The 17,494-nt window shown below is 38.9% G+C and overlaps 1 protein-coding gene and 1 long non-coding RNA gene across 2 annotated transcripts in view; both read right to left on the reverse strand.

Moving 5' to 3' along the window:
• Positions 1-17,494, reverse strand: part of LOC139429878 (uncharacterized) — a 143,055-nt gene that overhangs the window by 35,327 nt on the left and 90,234 nt on the right. The window lies entirely within an intron of this gene.
• Positions 14,147-16,750, reverse strand: LOC139429790 (uncharacterized). The gene is made up of 4 exons (XM_071195971.1): positions 16,331-16,750; positions 16,007-16,256; positions 14,503-15,939; positions 14,147-14,377 (listed from the first exon to the last, which is right to left on the reverse strand). The coding sequence occupies exons 1-4, from the start codon at positions 16,432-16,434 to the stop codon at positions 14,147-14,149; spliced, it is 2,022 nt and encodes a 673-aa protein (XP_071052072.1). The 5' UTR covers positions 16,435-16,750.

The raw sequence follows: 17,494 nt of genomic DNA on the forward strand, positions 1-17,494 counted from the left end.
TAATGCAACAATAGACCAATTGCATAGAATAACGAATACTATTAAAATAGCAATGGTCTGGCGACAAACTTCGTCAGATACCAGAAACTTGAACAGCTGCATTCGCACATGACATAGCGATTTTGTCTGTTACAGAAAATGAAGTAGTTGCAGCAAATAAGTTACAATTGGCGTTAAATTCAATATCAGGACCGATATACATAAACTTTACTTGTAAGAAAGTAAATTAAGCCCCAGTACACATAAATGGCAATGCAGTTCCTTATGCCAACACCATAAAATATCTTGATGCCAGACTCAAATGGAAAGATCACGTCAAGAAAAAAAAACAGAAAAACTTGATATCAAATTTAGACAACTATATTGGCTTATTGGCAGAAAATCTACGTTACCACTAAGACACAAGTTACTAATATAGAAGCAAGTATTAAAATCAAAATGGACATACGGAATCCAACTGTGGGGTTGTACCTGCAAGACAAATGCAAGTCTGATTCAAAGATTCCAAAACAGATAGACATATAAACATATATATAAGAAACACTGACCTCCATCACGACTTGGAAGTAGCATCGGTGTCATCAGGCCATCGCAACTTCAATGCTATCCAGATTCCCAACCTCGTGTACTGTTAAGGAAAAACCTTGGGCTGGTTTTCTGACCCCTGAACTAAATAAAACGTAAATTGTTGGAATTTACACAGGGACTTAAGTGCAGTGAAGGCATTCACCCCCACATGAAACTACATACATACTACATATGTACATTTAAGGCTAATATATGGAAGTTAGTGAGGAGATAGTTTGGAAAAGGTTAAATCAATGAATAATAGAAAAGCTGCAGGACTGGAAAGTATCTATCTAGGTGAAGCCAAATAATATGCAACAACAATCGGCTTGCAGAACCGGAAAGTAGTGTGCAAATAACATCTTTAGTATAAATGACATAAGTGGGGAAAAAGTAACTAATCGAGAAGTCCATCTACTGTTTGTAGACCTTACCAAAGCATACGACATCAACAGCACCGTAATAATAATAAATGCAATTAAATAATAATTATATGAAGAGTCGTGGTCTGTTCTCAACACTTTTTAAAATGCATCTGAAAAATGCTCACAGATGATATAACTCTATACACTTCATTTTCCTGATGACCATCTAGTCATTGCATAGGATAACGAGGATCTGGAATTTATGTCAAGGAAACTTTTCGAGGAATATAAAAAGTGGTATCTTTCAGTAAATTTTAAGAAGACTATGTGCATTGGTGATGAGCATAATTACTTGGGAACAAAAATAATAACGAATGGCAGAAAACGAACGGAAATAGAAAGCAGAATAGGCAAAATAAAAACAACTATTAGATATATAAACTCGATACTGTTCTAGATACTAGTCCAAAAGTATATTATCTAAAAAGAAACGTTATATGTATATATTCCATAGTTTTTAAAAAGCATCATCTTTTATGGAAGTGAGCTAGAATAGATAGAGTAAAAAACGACAAAATATGGGAAAATAATGAAGGTGGATAAAATAATAATAGAGAATACTCGAACAAAAACAGCTCATCTGGTATGGCTAAGAATTCCACAACTTCTTTCCCAGTGGGGACAGAAAGAGAATGAAAAAAATATCCTAGAAGAACCTGAGACGAGGAAGCTAGAATCATTGCGCTTGCGTACGGGTATCCTCGGTTTGATTCCCGGTTTAAGCCATTTTACCCAGCTGGACGTTAAGCTGTCGGTCCTAACACCAGTCGAACATCTCTGGTGTCGTTAGTAGCAAACTACTCTTTCCTCCTAAAAGGAAGTTGATCGCGTATCATTGTGATACCTCTCTATTAAAAAGAGAGAAAAGCTGAATTTGGGCTGTAGCGCTATTGAAAAGAACGTAGATTGTTATAAAACCGGAAGAAAACAGACCACACCACTCACATAGTCATACATCAAGCCAAAGATAGTACAATCAGAATCATTAAAAAAGTAAGCGGAGGTCGTTTGCGGGCGAGACGTTACAATGATGACTTTTAACGACGTTTTCATTTTTGTGTATATATGAGATGTCGAATTTAAAGACAAAACTCTAAGTCAGCAGTACAAATCGTATTCTAAGGGAGGTAAAAATTCGATTACAAATACCCATAATAGACGAAAATCTATCAGAACAATGTGACCGCAAGAACAACTTGTCAGACTTGAGAAAGATCTTGGCCATGTTAGATGGGATATCCAGGTACTGCGAGAAACAACGCTAATAGAAGAAAAAACCACCTTGTTGAAATCGGGCTATAGATTGTATCAAAAGAACGCCGATAATAGAAATGGACAGGTAGATGTGATCTTACTAGTAAGCAACTTCAAATCTATCTCTGACAGAGTTAATTACATTATGATCAAACTAAACAACAGATCGGTACGAATTTACAAAAACATCGGACAACGAAGAAGGGAACGTTTCTCGAAGACCTATCTAAAGCAATAGAAGCAAAAACATGCAAATTTGAGATCATTAATATTAAGGAAACATTAGAAATTTTAGTCTTGGCACTCTAAACCAACGTGTTCAGGTATTAGCAAGCTATCTAAACAAGAAAAACTTCTACTGCCTCAACACCTATTTAAAAATCAAGCAGAGAAACTGGATATGAGCAAGCCCGGATGGTAGAAAAAAGAATGAGATTCATTACGTGCGACAACGAACCCTACTCTTTCGTTCATGACGGCAATATGATTGATCTCGCCTAATCAAGCCGAGGTCGCTTGCGGCCGAGGCAGTCCTATTGATATACTAATCCAAAATATTATTATCAGGTACTACCACCAACTCAAAATTGGTTACCAAAAATAAAAATAGCGCTTTGACCGCAAGCAACCTCAGGTAAAGTTAGGACGGAGAATGTATGTCTCAAGTCTGATTAAGCCGAGGCCACTTGCAGTCGAGGCAGTGCTGTTGATACCATATCATCCTAAAAGTGATTACTAACTACTAAAATCAGCGCCTGGAGTAAACTTAGAGCGGAAAATCTGTCTTCGTAGGATTAAGCCGAGGTCGCTTGCGGTCGAGGCAGTGCTATTAATACCATATCAACACAAAAGTGATTAGCAACTACTAAAATCAGCGCCTGGAGTAAATTTAGAGTAGAAAATCTATCTTCGTGGGATTAAGCCGAGGTCACTTGCGACCGAGGCAGTGCTATTGATACCATATCAACCCAAAAGTGATTACTAGCTACTAAAATCAGCGCCTGAAGTAAACTTAGAGCGGAAAATCTATTTTTGTGGGATTAAGCCGAGGTCGCTTGCGGCCGAGGCAGTGGTATCGATACCATATCAACACAAAACTGATTATCAACTACTAAAATCAGCGCCTAGAGTAAATTTAGAGCGGAAAATCTATCTTCGTGGGATTAAGCCGAGGTCACTTGCGACCGAGGCAGTGCTATTGATACCATATCAACCCAAAAGTGATTAGCAACTACTAAAATCAGCGCCTGGAGTAAATTTAGAGTAGAAAATCTATCTTCGTGGGATTAAGCCGAGGTCGCTTGCAGCCGAGGCAGTGCTATTGATACCATATCAACCCAAACGTGATTACTAGCTACTAAAATCAGCGCCTGAAGTAAACGTAGAGCGGAAAATCTATCTTCGTGGGATTAAGCCGAGGTCGCTTGCGGCCGAGGCAGTGGTATCGATACCATATCAACACAAAAGTGATTATCAACTACTAAAATCATCGCCTGGAGTAAATTTAGAGCGGAAAATCTATCTTCGTGGGATTAAGCCGAGGTCGCTTGCGGCCGAGGCAGTACTATTGATACCATATCAACCCATAAGTGATTACCAGCTAATAAAATCAGCGCCTGGAGTAAATTTAGAGCGGAAAATCTATCTTCGTGGGATTAAGCCGAGGTCGCTTGCGGCCAAGGCAGTGCTATTGATACCATATCAACCCAAAAGTGATTACTAGCTACTAAAATCAGCGCCTGAAGTAAACTTAGAGCGGAAAATCTATCTTCGTGGGATTAAGCCGAGGTCGCTTGCGGCCGAGGCAGTGGTATCGATACCATATCAACACAAAAGTGATTATCAACTACTAAAATCAGCGCATGGAGTAAATTTAGAGTGGAAAATCTATCTTCGTGGGATTAAGCCGAGGTCGCTTGCGCCCGAGGCAGTGGTATCGATACCATATCAACACAAAAGTGATTATCAACTACTAAAATCAGCGCATGGAGTAAATTTAGAGTGGAAAATCTATCTTCGTGGGATTAAGCCGAGGTCGCTTGCGGCCAAGGCAGTGCTATTGATACCATATCAACCCAAAAGTGATTACTAGCTACTAAAATCAGCGCCTGAAGTAAACTTAGAGCGGAAAATCTATCTTTGTGGGATTAAGCCGAGGTCGCTTGCGGCCGAGGCAGTGGTATCGATACCATATCAACACAAAAGTGATTATCAACTACTAAAATCATCGCCTGGAGTAAATTTAGAGCGGAAAATCTATCTTCGTGGGATTAAGCCGAGGTCGCTTGCGCCCGAGGCAGTGGTATCGATACCATATCAACACAAAAGTGATTATCAACTACTAAAATCAGCGCATGGAGTAAATTTAGAGTGGAAAATCTATCTTCGTGGGATTAAGCCGATGTCGCTTGCGGCCGAGGCAGTGCTATTGATACCATATCAACCCAAATGTGATTACCAGCTACTAAAATCAGCGCCTGGAGTAAATTTAGAGCGGAAAATCTATCTTCGTGGGATTAAGCCGAGGTCGCTTGCGGCCGAGGCAGTGCTATTGATACCATATCAACCCAAATGTGATTACCAGCTACTAAAATCAGCGCCTGGAGTAAATTTAGAGCGGAAAATCTATCTTCGTGGGATTAAGCCGAGGTCGCTTGCGGCCGAGGCAGTGCTATTGATACCATATCAACCCAAATGTGATTACCAGCTACTAAAATCAGCGCCTGGAGTAAATTTAGAGCGGAAAATCTATCTTCGTGGGATTAAGCCGAGGTCGCTTGCGGCCGAGGCAGTGCTATTGATACCATATCAACCCAAATGTGATTACCAGCTACTAAAATCAGCGCCTGGAGTAAATTTAGAGCGGAAAATCTATCTTCGTGGGATTAAGCCGAGGTCGCTTGCGGCCGAGGCAGTACTATTGATACCATATCAACCCATAAGTGATTACCAGCTAATAAAATCAGCGCCTGGAGTAAATTTAGAGCGGAAAATCTATCTTCGTGGGATTAAGCCGAGGTCGCTTGCGGCCAAGGCAGTGCTATTGATACCATATCAACCCAAAAGTGATTACTAGCTACTAAAATCAGCGCCTGAAGTAAACTTAGAGCGGAAAATCTATCTTCGTGGGATTAAGCCGAGGTCGCTTGCGGCCGAGGCAGTGGTATCGATACCATATCAACACAAAAGTGATTATCAACTACTAAAATCAGCGCATGGAGTAAATTTAGAGTGGAAAATCTATCTTCGTGGGATTAAGCCGAGGTCGCTTGCGCCCGAGGCAGTGGTATCGATACCATATCAACACAAAAGTGATTATCAACTACTAAAATCAGCGCATGGAGTAAATTTAGAGTGGAAAATCTATCTTCGTGGGATTAAGCCGAGGTCGCTTGCGGCCAAGGCAGTGCTATTGATACCATATCAACCCAAAAGTGATTACTAGCTACTAAAATCAGCGCCTGAAGTAAACTTAGAGCGGAAAATCTATCTTTGTGGGATTAAGCCGAGGTCGCTTGCGGCCGAGGCAGTGGTATCGATACCATATCAACACAAAAGTGATTATCAACTACTAAAATCATCGCCTGGAGTAAATTTAGAGCGGAAAATCTATCTTCGTGGGATTAAGCCGAGGTCGCTTGCGCCCGAGGCAGTGGTATCGATACCATATCAACACAAAAGTGATTATCAACTACTAAAATCAGCGCATGGAGTAAATTTAGAGTGGAAAATCTATCTTCGTGGGATTAAGCCGATGTCGCTTGCGGCCGAGGCAGTGCTATTGATACCATATCAACCCAAATGTGATTACCAGCTACTAAAATCAGCGCCTGGAGTAAATTTAGAGCGGAAAATCTATCTTCGTGGGATTAAGCCGAGGTCGCTTGCGGCCGAGGCAGTGCTATTGATACCATATCAACCCAAATGTGATTACCAGCTACTAAAATCAGCGCCTGGAGTAAATTTAGAGCGGAAAATCTATCTTCGTGGGATTAAGCCGAGGTCGCTTGCGGCCGAGGCAGTGCTATTGATACCATATCAACCCAAATGTGATTACCAGCTACTAAAATCAGCGCCTGGAGTAAATTTAGAGCGGAAAATCTATCTTCGTGGGATTAAGCCGAGGTCGCTTGCGGCCGAGGCAGTGCTATTGATACCATATCAACCCAAATGTGATTACCAGCTACTAAAATCAGCGCCTGGAGTAAATTTAGAGCGGAAAATCTATCTTCGTGGGATTAAGCCGAGGTCGCTTGCGGCCGAGGCAGTGCTATTGATACCATATCAACCCAAATGTGATTACCAGCTACTAAAATCAGCGCCTGGAGTAAATTTAGAGCGGAAAATCTATCTTCGTGGGATTAAGCCGAGGTCGCTTGCGGCCGAGGCAGTGCTATTGATACCATATCAACCCAAATGTGATTACCAGCTACTAAAATCAGCGCCTGGAGTAAATTTAGAGCGGAAAATCTATCTTCGTGGGATTAAGCCGAGGTCGCTTGCGGCCGAGGCAGTGCTATTGATACCATATCAACCCAAATGTGATTACCAGCTACTAAAATCAGCGCCTGGAGTAAATTTAGAGCGGAAAATCTATCTTCGTGGGATTAAGCCGAGGTCGCTTGCGGCCAAGGCAGTGCTATTGATACCATATCAACCCAAAAGTGATTACTAGCTACTAAAATCAGCGCCTGAAGTAAACTTAGAGCGGTAAATCTGTCATCGTAGGATTAAGCCGAGGTCGCTTGCGGCCGAGGCAGTGCTATTGATACCATATCAACCCAAAAGTGATTACTAGCTACTAAAATCAGCGCCTGAAGTAAACTTAGAGCGGTAAATCTGTCATCGTAGGATTAAGCCGAGGTCGCTTGCGGCCGAGGCAGTGCTATTGATACCATATCAACCCAAATGTGATTACTAGCTACTAAAATCAGCGCCTGGAGTAAATTTAGAGCGGAAAATCTATCTTCGTGGGATTAAGCCGAGGTCGCTTGCGGCCAAGGCAGTGCTATTGATACCATATCAACCCAAAAGTGATTACTAGCTACTAAAATCAGCGCCTGAAGTAAACTTAGAGCGGAAAATCTATCTTCGTGGGATTAAGCCGAGGTCGCTTGCGGCCGAGGCAGTGGTATCGATACCATATCAACACAAACGTGATTACTAGCTACTAAAATCAGCGCCTGAAGTAAACGTAGAGCGGAAAATCTATCTTCGTGGGATTAAGCCGAGGTCGCTTGCGGCCGAGGCAGTGGTATCGATACCATATCAACACAAAACTGATTATCAACTACTAAAATCATCGCCTGGAGTAAATTTAGAGCGGAAAATCTATCTTCGTGGGATTAAGCCGAGGTCGCTTGCGGCCGAGGCAGTGGTATCGATACCATATCAACACAAAACTGATTATCAACTACTAAAATCAGCGCCTAGAGTAAATTTAGAGCGGAAAATCTATCTTCGTGGGATTAAGCCGAGGTCACTTGCGACCGAGGCAGTGCTATTGATACCATATCAACCCAAAAGTGATTAGCAACTACTAAAATCAGCGCCTGGAGTAAATTTAGAGTAGAAAATCTATCTTCGTGGGATTAAGCCGAGGTCGCTTGCAGCCGAGGCAGTGCTATTGATACCATATCAACCCAAACGTGATTACTAGCTACTAAAATCAGCGCCTGAAGTAAACGTAGAGCGGAAAATCTATCTTCGTGGGATTAAGCCGAGGTCGCTTGCGGCCGAGGCAGTGGTATCGATACCATATCAACACAAAAGTGATTATCAACTACTAAAATCATCGCCTGGAGTAAATTTAGAGCGGAAAATCTATCTTCGTGGGATTAAGCCGAGGTCGCTTGCGGCCGAGGCAGTACTATTGATACCATATCAACCCATAAGTGATTACCAGCTAATAAAATCAGCGCCTGGAGTAAATTTAGAGCGGAAAATCTATCTTCGTGGGATTAAGCCGAGGTCGCTTGCGGCCAAGGCAGTGCTATTGATACCATATCAACCCAAAAGTGATTACTAGCTACTAAAATCAGCGCCTGAAGTAAACTTAGAGCGGAAAATCTATTTTTGTGGGATTAAGCCGAGGTCGCTTGCGGCCGAGGCAGTGGTATCGATACCATATCAACACAAAACTGATTATCAACTACTAAAATCAGCGCCTAGAGTAAATTTAGAGCGGAAAATCTATCTTCGTGGGATTAAGCCGAGGTCACTTGCGACCGAGGCAGTGCTATTGATACCATATCAACCCAAAAGTGATTAGCAACTACTAAAATCAGCGCCTGGAGTAAATTTAGAGTAGAAAATCTATCTTCGTGGGATTAAGCCGAGGTCGCTTGCAGCCGAGGCAGTGCTATTGATACCATATCAACCCAAACGTGATTACTAGCTACTAAAATCAGCGCCTGAAGTAAACGTAGAGCGGAAAATCTATCTTCGTGGGATTAAGCCGAGGTCGCTTGCGGCCGAGGCAGTGGTATCGATACCATATCAACACAAAAGTGATTATCAACTACTAAAATCATCGCCTGGAGTAAATTTAGAGCGGAAAATCTATCTTCGTGGGATTAAGCCGAGGTCGCTTGCGGCCGAGGCAGTACTATTGATACCATATCAACCCATAAGTGATTACCAGCTAATAAAATCAGCGCCTGGAGTAAATTTAGAGCGGAAAATCTATCTTCGTGGGATTAAGCCGAGGTCGCTTGCGGCCAAGGCAGTGCTATTGATACCATATCAACCCAAAAGTGATTACTAGCTACTAAAATCAGCGCCTGAAGTAAACTTAGAGCGGAAAATCTATCTTCGTGGGATTAAGCCGAGGTCGCTTGCGGCCGAGGCAGTGGTATCGATACCATATCAACACAAAAGTGATTATCAACTACTAAAATCAGCGCATGGAGTAAATTTAGAGTGGAAAATCTATCTTCGTGGGATTAAGCCGAGGTCGCTTGCGCCCGAGGCAGTGGTATCGATACCATATCAACACAAAAGTGATTATCAACTACTAAAATCAGCGCATGGAGTAAATTTAGAGTGGAAAATCTATCTTCGTGGGATTAAGCCGAGGTCGCTTGCGGCCAAGGCAGTGCTATTGATACCATATCAACCCAAAAGTGATTACTAGCTACTAAAATCAGCGCCTGAAGTAAACTTAGAGCGGAAAATCTATCTTTGTGGGATTAAGCCGAGGTCGCTTGCGGCCGAGGCAGTGGTATCGATACCATATCAACACAAAAGTGATTATCAACTACTAAAATCATCGCCTGGAGTAAATTTAGAGCGGAAAATCTATCTTCGTGGGATTAAGCCGAGGTCGCTTGCGCCCGAGGCAGTGGTATCGATACCATATCAACACAAAAGTGATTATCAACTACTAAAATCAGCGCATGGAGTAAATTTAGAGTGGAAAATCTATCTTCGTGGGATTAAGCCGATGTCGCTTGCGGCCGAGGCAGTGCTATTGATACCATATCAACCCAAATGTGATTACCAGCTACTAAAATCAGCGCCTGGAGTAAATTTAGAGCGGAAAATCTATCTTCGTGGGATTAAGCCGAGGTCGCTTGCGGCCGAGGCAGTGCTATTGATACCATATCAACCCAAATGTGATTACCAGCTACTAAAATCAGCGCCTGGAGTAAATTTAGAGCGGAAAATCTATCTTCGTGGGATTAAGCCGAGGTCGCTTGCGGCCGAGGCAGTGCTATTGATACCATATCAACCCAAATGTGATTACCAGCTACTAAAATCAGCGCCTGGAGTAAATTTAGAGCGGAAAATCTATCTTCGTGGGATTAAGCCGAGGTCGCTTGCGGCCGAGGCAGTGCTATTGATACCATATCAACCCAAATGTGATTACCAGCTACTAAAATCAGCGCCTGGAGTAAATTTAGAGCGGAAAATCTATCTTCGTGGGATTAAGCCGAGGTCGCTTGCGGCCGAGGCAGTGCTATTGATACCATATCAACCCAAATGTGATTACCAGCTACTAAAATCAGCGCCTGGAGTAAATTTAGAGCGGAAAATCTATCTTCGTGGGATTAAGCCGAGGTCGCTTGCGGCCGAGGCAGTGCTATTGATACCATATCAACCCAAATGTGATTACCAGCTACTAAAATCAGCGCCTGGAGTAAATTTAGAGCGGAAAATCTATCTTCGTGGGATTAAGCCGAGGTCGCTTGCGGCCAAGGCAGTGCTATTGATACCATATCAACCCAAAAGTGATTACTAGCTACTAAAATCAGCGCCTGAAGTAAACTTAGAGCGGTAAATCTGTCATCGTAGGATTAAGCCGAGGTCGCTTGCGGCCGAGGCAGTGCTATTAATACCATATCAACCCAAAAGTGATTAGCAACTACTAAAATCAGCGCCTGGAGTAAATTTAGAGTAGAAAATCTATCTTCGTGGGATTAAGCCGAGGTCACTTGCGACCGAGGCAGTGCTATTGATACCATATCAACCCAAAAGTGATTACCAGCTACTAAAATCAGCACCTTAGTAAATTTAGAGCAGAAAATCTATCTTGGTGGGATAAAGCCGAGGTCGCTTGCGGCCGAGGCAGTGCTATTGATACCATATCACCCTAAAATTAATTATCATCTACTAAAATCAACGATTGGAGTAAGCAACATATTAGCCACTTGCAGTCGAGGCAGTGTTATTGATAACATATTAACACAAAATTTATTATCACATATTATAACTATCGCCTGGGCCGCAATTCTTGTCTATCTGAGTTGGTAGGTTTGTTGAGTTCATCAATATACAGGTGTCCCGAAACTCAACGTCAAGCGGACGTTGAGTTTCGGGACGTAATAGACATATTTTTGAAAATGTTAAAAATCGTTCTCGTACATCATATCTTTAGATACTACGGTCAGAAATATTCGCAATTTAATAGTGATCTTTTTAATAATGTACTCCACATGAACTATGCTACTATAGCAGTCAGAAATCGAACAACAAAAGTCGTTAGTTTTGCAAGAAAATGTATTAGTTTGATTGAGATAAGGTTGAAAGAATTTATGTTTATTAAGTTTCATACACTATTTCTAAACAAAGGACTAGTACAACACCCTTGGCAAGTTATTTTGAAAGATAGCCTGTTTAGTCAAGATTCCAAAATGGTATAACACTTACCATTTCTTTTTTCCTAAAAAATATTATTGCCTGTATTTCTGCCAAAACGCGTTATTTAAAAAAATCATACTTTCGTGTTATTTGTATTTCTTCCAAAATGATTTAACAACTTTGTTAGAAGATGTGCCACTCAATATCTACAGAGAAATGTGGTTTCAACAAGATGGTTGCCCAGCTCATTATGCTTGTCCTGTACGGGATTACATACAGAATACCCAGAAAAATGGATTGGGCGTCGTGGTTCGATTACGTGACCTCCTCATTCTCTGGGTCTAAATCTCCTTGATTTTTTTATTAGGAATGCATAAAAAAACAGTGTATTAAAAACCGATTAAAAATCGTGCCGAACTGCGCCACAATATTTATACAGCAGCAGAAGAAATAAATGCAAAGAGATTTGCACAACCCTGTATACAGGCTCTTTTTTATAAAAAGAAACTATTTTATTTCATAATAATATTTTTTTTATTTTTCTTTTGCTACGGTGCTTACTTTGAAACATCGAATATGTACTATAGTCGAACCACAGTTTAAAGATAAAAATCTAAAAATCTTACGTAATATGTTTGAAAATAATGGTTATCCAAGAAAACTCTTTAATAAATTACTATTTTTCACTAATTTACAACATAACATCAGTAAAAATTTTAATACATCGGTACAATTAAAACAATATAAAAAAAATTCTATAACTCCCCGAATTGACAGAATTTAACATTCATTAATATATACCCAAAAAAATTAAATAAACATTTCTCAACTTTAAAAGATAAAACAGAAAAATTTTGAGAGTCGGAACTTATATATTGCATTACTTGTAAAGATTGTAATGGATAAACTAAACAATGCTTAAAAAGTAGAGTTAATAAACACAAAAGTGACACTAAATTAAAAAAAAAACATCATGTCGACCATAACCATATCTTCAATTTTGAAAACACAATAATTTTGGAGAAAGAATCAAATTATCATAATAGATTATTGCATGAAATGTTTCATATTAACGCTGAAAATAATATTGTAAATTTGAGTAACATTTATTCATATCTATTATATTTATTATATACAGAGTGTCCCGTTAAGCGTACGGAGCGGCTGTATCTCAATAACGGTGAGGCCTAGAGGTTTGGGAAAAAAATCCTTATAAGCAAAGTGGGCAAGAGAAATAGCTGGAAATTATTTTGAACTTCGTAATTCGACCGCTAGGGGGCGTAACTGCTATAGAGAAATATAAAATTCCCGCTATCTCAGAAAGTTAGACGATGAGCTATAACTTTGACAACATCATTTAGTAGCTTGGATAATACCGCATCGCTTTTGTTTTGCAATATTTTTCATATCTGTCATAATAAGGGAAGGGAGGCCATGCGTTTTCAAATGTTTACATTTTAATATCTCCTGGACCATTCAACCGATTTGAATATTTTTGGTCTTGTTTGAAAGAGCATTTCATGCTCTTTTAAAAGATATTTTCAGAAAGACCGCTTGGTTTAAAACAAATAAGCTAGAGGGCGCTATCTGCAGCGGTTACATATTTTTGTGATTTTTGAAAAAAAATTAAATGGAACGGTACTATTTACTTCACAGACCGTTAATCACCATAAAATTTGCTAAATATTAGTGAAAACAGCATCTCGATATCTCCATCCATTCTCGAATTATAAAAGAAAATGTTAAAAATTCGTATATCTTAATCGGATCAAGTTACCTTAAGAAACAAATAATTTTATTATCTAGAACCTTCTAGAACAGTTTATCCAAGCTTAGAACTGCTTCAAAACTACTTTTGAGGCGTGTTGAAAAGCCAACGGATCAATGAAACATCAACAATGATAATAAAACAAAATAAACCAAAACACTTAGAATAACTTAAATTTTTGGCAAAAATAACTCACTAATGTGCTAAATGCCTTTCATAAACCTCGATGCATTTATTTAATGTAGTTTCGACGAAAAAAAAAGCGCTGCTTAAGTCTCGACCCTAGATACGTTTCTACTGGTATTTAGTGTTATGTCATATTTTCCCTGGTTATTGGTTTTTCTTGAAAAGTCAGGTCGTTTAGTCTACCTAATAGATAAAGGGGTGAAAGCAATGTGGGTTTTTCTCGAACCAAGAATGCGTATTATGCAAGTTTACATCAGCTTGTGGACAGATGCTTCATGCATCCATAGAATTTGTGATAAAAGGTTTGGATTTGCCCAAATCATATTTAAAAGTCAATGGAGGAGCAGATTTTCTATATGCATTTTGTCCATTATTTACATTTTTCCAAAATAAACAAAACTTGTTGCATCCCTGCTGAATCATTTAGTAATAAATGAATATTCTTAAAAAACATATAAAAAATCGTGTAAATACGATACCTATATGCAAAAAATCTAGTTTCAATTATTTCCCAAAAAAGTTGAAAAACGCTTGGACTAACTGCATTTAGGTTGTCACTCAGAAACAAAATCCATTCTGATTTATTGTGGTCTAGTTTTATAAGGCTCAAATTATATTAGCGTGCGATTATTTACCATGGATACGCATATTTTAACCATTGGGTTCACCGGAAATATGTTTAATCATGGAAATTAATCGAATGTTAATTAAATTTTATTGAGCTTTATAAAACCGGACTGAAGAGGTGTAATAACACAAAAAAGCTTAAAACTTAATAATGGTAGAAGAAGATAATAATTCATTTGGAATAAAAATATTTTATTTATTTTTATAAAAACTAGCAAGAAAATAAACGAATCGCATACTATACGCCGTAAGGTTCTTCTTCCTCGTTATTGCAATCGCATAACATATCACCCTCTTCAATACCATTATCTTCTTCAGCATCTAGTTGGTTATCATCAGAGCCGCGATGTTTCGGGCTGTTGATGTCACCATCTGTATAGAGCAGCGAACGGGTTATAGTGTAGTAGTAACATGCTTCTATCAAGCACATCGATGTGCCGCAACGTAACGATACTGGTTGAATGCTGGCCTATGTAAAATTTGGGGGGGTTCTCTGCGGTGCTGCGTTCAATACGTGTTTGGCCGATTGTCCGACTAAAACTCAACCAGTGGCGTAGTATACTATGTGTGGCGTGATGTGGCCCGAGTCTCTACCGTAAGGTGACGAGCCGCCAATGAGTTGCCCGTTTGCCCATCAACGTTATCAGTCTCACCGCCCTGGTAGGAGAAAACTGACTGTAACCATGTAAGTTCAGGATCATTGATCCAGTTTGCCCCTGAGAGTTCCACTAATAGATTTGAAAGGCTCTTAAGCTTTTTTGGTTTAATAGTATTTTGAAGTGCAACATTCGGTAATTGTATAGTACTCAACTTCTTTCCACGTTTTAATAGCGTCTGAAATGGTTTAGAAGGATCATCATTTCTATAAAACAACTCGGTTTTAAGTAAAATAATATTATCATTTTTAGATCGCTTGATAATTATTCGTTTTGCAGCACTAATCCCTTCAATTTTCTTTAAAGAATTTAATGCGACCTTGACATCGGAAACAATCCAGTCTGTACCGAGCTTTCGAACTTCTCCCTTTTTTGAATAAATTTCATAGTATTTTAAAGGAGACTTTATTGTGGTGTACGATCGTATAACTTTTTCAACTTGCCCGAAAACACGGTCTGCTGGCAAATACGAATGTCCCCGTATTGGAAATATCACTACCACTGATTCAACAGATCTCGGAGCATCCCTGTATAACCATAGCATAAGCATGTGCATCATAAGCCCGTTTTTATTTTGTCCGGCACATCCATCTGCGAATAGCCTTATTTGCTTAATATCTGGCCCAAATTCTTCCTTATTAAGGAAATCGTGTAAAGCCGAACTTGTTTCTGCAGATCCCCTTTTCGCCTGGTGTTCCATCCACGTGTAGAATATTGGTTTTTTAATATCTACGTCAGTAACACAAAAACAATAAAAAGATAATTGCTGAGCATAAAATGCTGCTTGGATAGGAACTTTGGGTAAAACTTGTACTTGTTGGAGGTCAAAACAATATGAAGCACTGTGAGTAGGTTTTTCCTTCATTAGTTTAAAAAATTCTTTAGCTCGCACTTTATGTACACGTAGGGCAATTTTCAAGTTCTCTATCTCATTTTTAACTTTGCAATTGGTAATAGAAGTTTGAGTTCTAACACAAAAACCACACACGTCTGTGGCAGAGCTTCCGAATGCAATGTTAAACTTATTACTGAATATTCTGCTAAAGTACTTGTAATTTACTTTTAAATTTTCTACCGTATTTGCGTTGTACAGTTTCCATAACACAGTGATATTCAGTTCTGATGGTAAGTAAATTCGGCGAGATTTAGCCCGCCCGTAATGACTCTCATGTCCTTTTAATCCGGCTATAAATTTTTTCACATTTTCAAGTCTATCAACATTCTTGAAAGAGCGTTTGTCTCCCCCACGTTTTTCAACAATACCACAACCAGACTGAATTTTCTCAGCAATAGTATTAACACGTCTCTGAGTTACACTGAATACTTTTAGGAACAGTTTTTGGCAAATGTTAATTTTTTCCTGATCCTTCCAAACCTACAAAAAGTATTAATAGTATTTTTTCCATCTTGCAGATGGAAAAAGAATACGAAATAAAACTTACAAAGTATTTTATAGTGAAATTATGAGATATCTTTTTTTCAGGTTTTCGATTTCTAACTCTCCTTGGTTTATCAATAGCTATAAAAGTTCCTAGTTTATTATCTTGAAGATTTTTATTTTTAGTTTTAAAAAAATTATTTCTAATTTCTTTTATAATATCGTCTTTGCTTATTTCATGACATCGAAAATCTTTACGTTTATGGGTACAGGAAAAGTTAATGTGTTCCAAATTAGGGAAATGGTCTGAATGCCTTAACAAATGATAAAAATAAAAAAAAACAATATATTTAATAAAAACATAACCAACAAAATTATTAAAACTTACCTAATTTCACTTTTACGCTGTTTTGCAGTAATATTTCTTTGTCGCTTTCTGGTTCCTCGGTCAACATCACCGACTACATGCTGTGCTTCACCGGTTTCATTCATTATGTGAACGATCAACTTAGCTAATTAAGGGTTAATAAACGAAAACAGAATACTAACGAGTGACATTTAACGGATAGCGACAATCAAATAGCAGTTAGTCCACAGCATAGGACAAACTACCATTGGTTTGTCCACTGCATATGGACATACAGCATATAGATAGTCCAAGCGGTTTTCATAATCTATTTTACTTGGGAGATAATGCTTTTAGAAAGTCCTATCATATATAAAATGATAGCAAACTGTTTCTAGATTGTTACACCATCTTTAGTTAAAAATTTCAAATTTTGGACAAAATGCATATAGAAAGTCTGCTCTTCATTACCATTATGGTAATAGTTCAGTCTGTTATCATAATCGGTATCTTTTAAGGCCTGATGTAAAACAACGTGGTGGAGATATTATTCTCTTGAGAACTCTTGTGGACAATTGTTTTCGGAGTTCCCAGATTATGTGGGATCAGATCACATTGCGCACCAATATGATTTACGAATTCATAGAGACGTCTGAATGGGCTACACGTTGCCAGTTTTCCGTAATCTTAAAAACACTTCTAGAGAAAAATGTCTTTCTTTGTCGTAATTGCATTGCACATTTTTGCCATGCAGTTGCATCGTATTCGAAACATTGAAAATAAATCATCATACGCTCTATCATACGCTTCATGTTAGTAAATAACATGCTTACAGTTACCATGGTAATATGATTTGCTTTTCTCGATGAGGCAACTGAATCCGATTGATGGCACTCGAGTTTTTAACATTTTCTTCTATAACTCGAGAACGGGTGGCGATATCGAGATGCGGTTTTCACTAAAATTTAGCAAATTTTAAGGTGATTAAGGGTCTGTGAAGTAAATAGTATCGTTCTATTTAACTTTTCTTCAAAAATCACAAAAATATGTAATCGCTGCAGATAACGTCCTCTAGCTCATTTGTTTTAAAGCAGACGGTCTTACTGAAAATATCTTTAAAAAGAGCATAAAATGCTCTTTCAAACAACACCGAAAACATTCAAATCGGTTGAATGGTCTAGGAGATATTAAAATGTAAACATATGA

The sequence above is a fragment of the Onthophagus taurus genome, chromosome 5 (assembly GCF_036711975.1).
Source record: "Onthophagus taurus isolate NC chromosome 5, IU_Otau_3.0, whole genome shotgun sequence".
NCBI classification, from domain to species: Eukaryota; Metazoa; Arthropoda; class Insecta; order Coleoptera; family Scarabaeidae; genus Onthophagus; species Onthophagus taurus.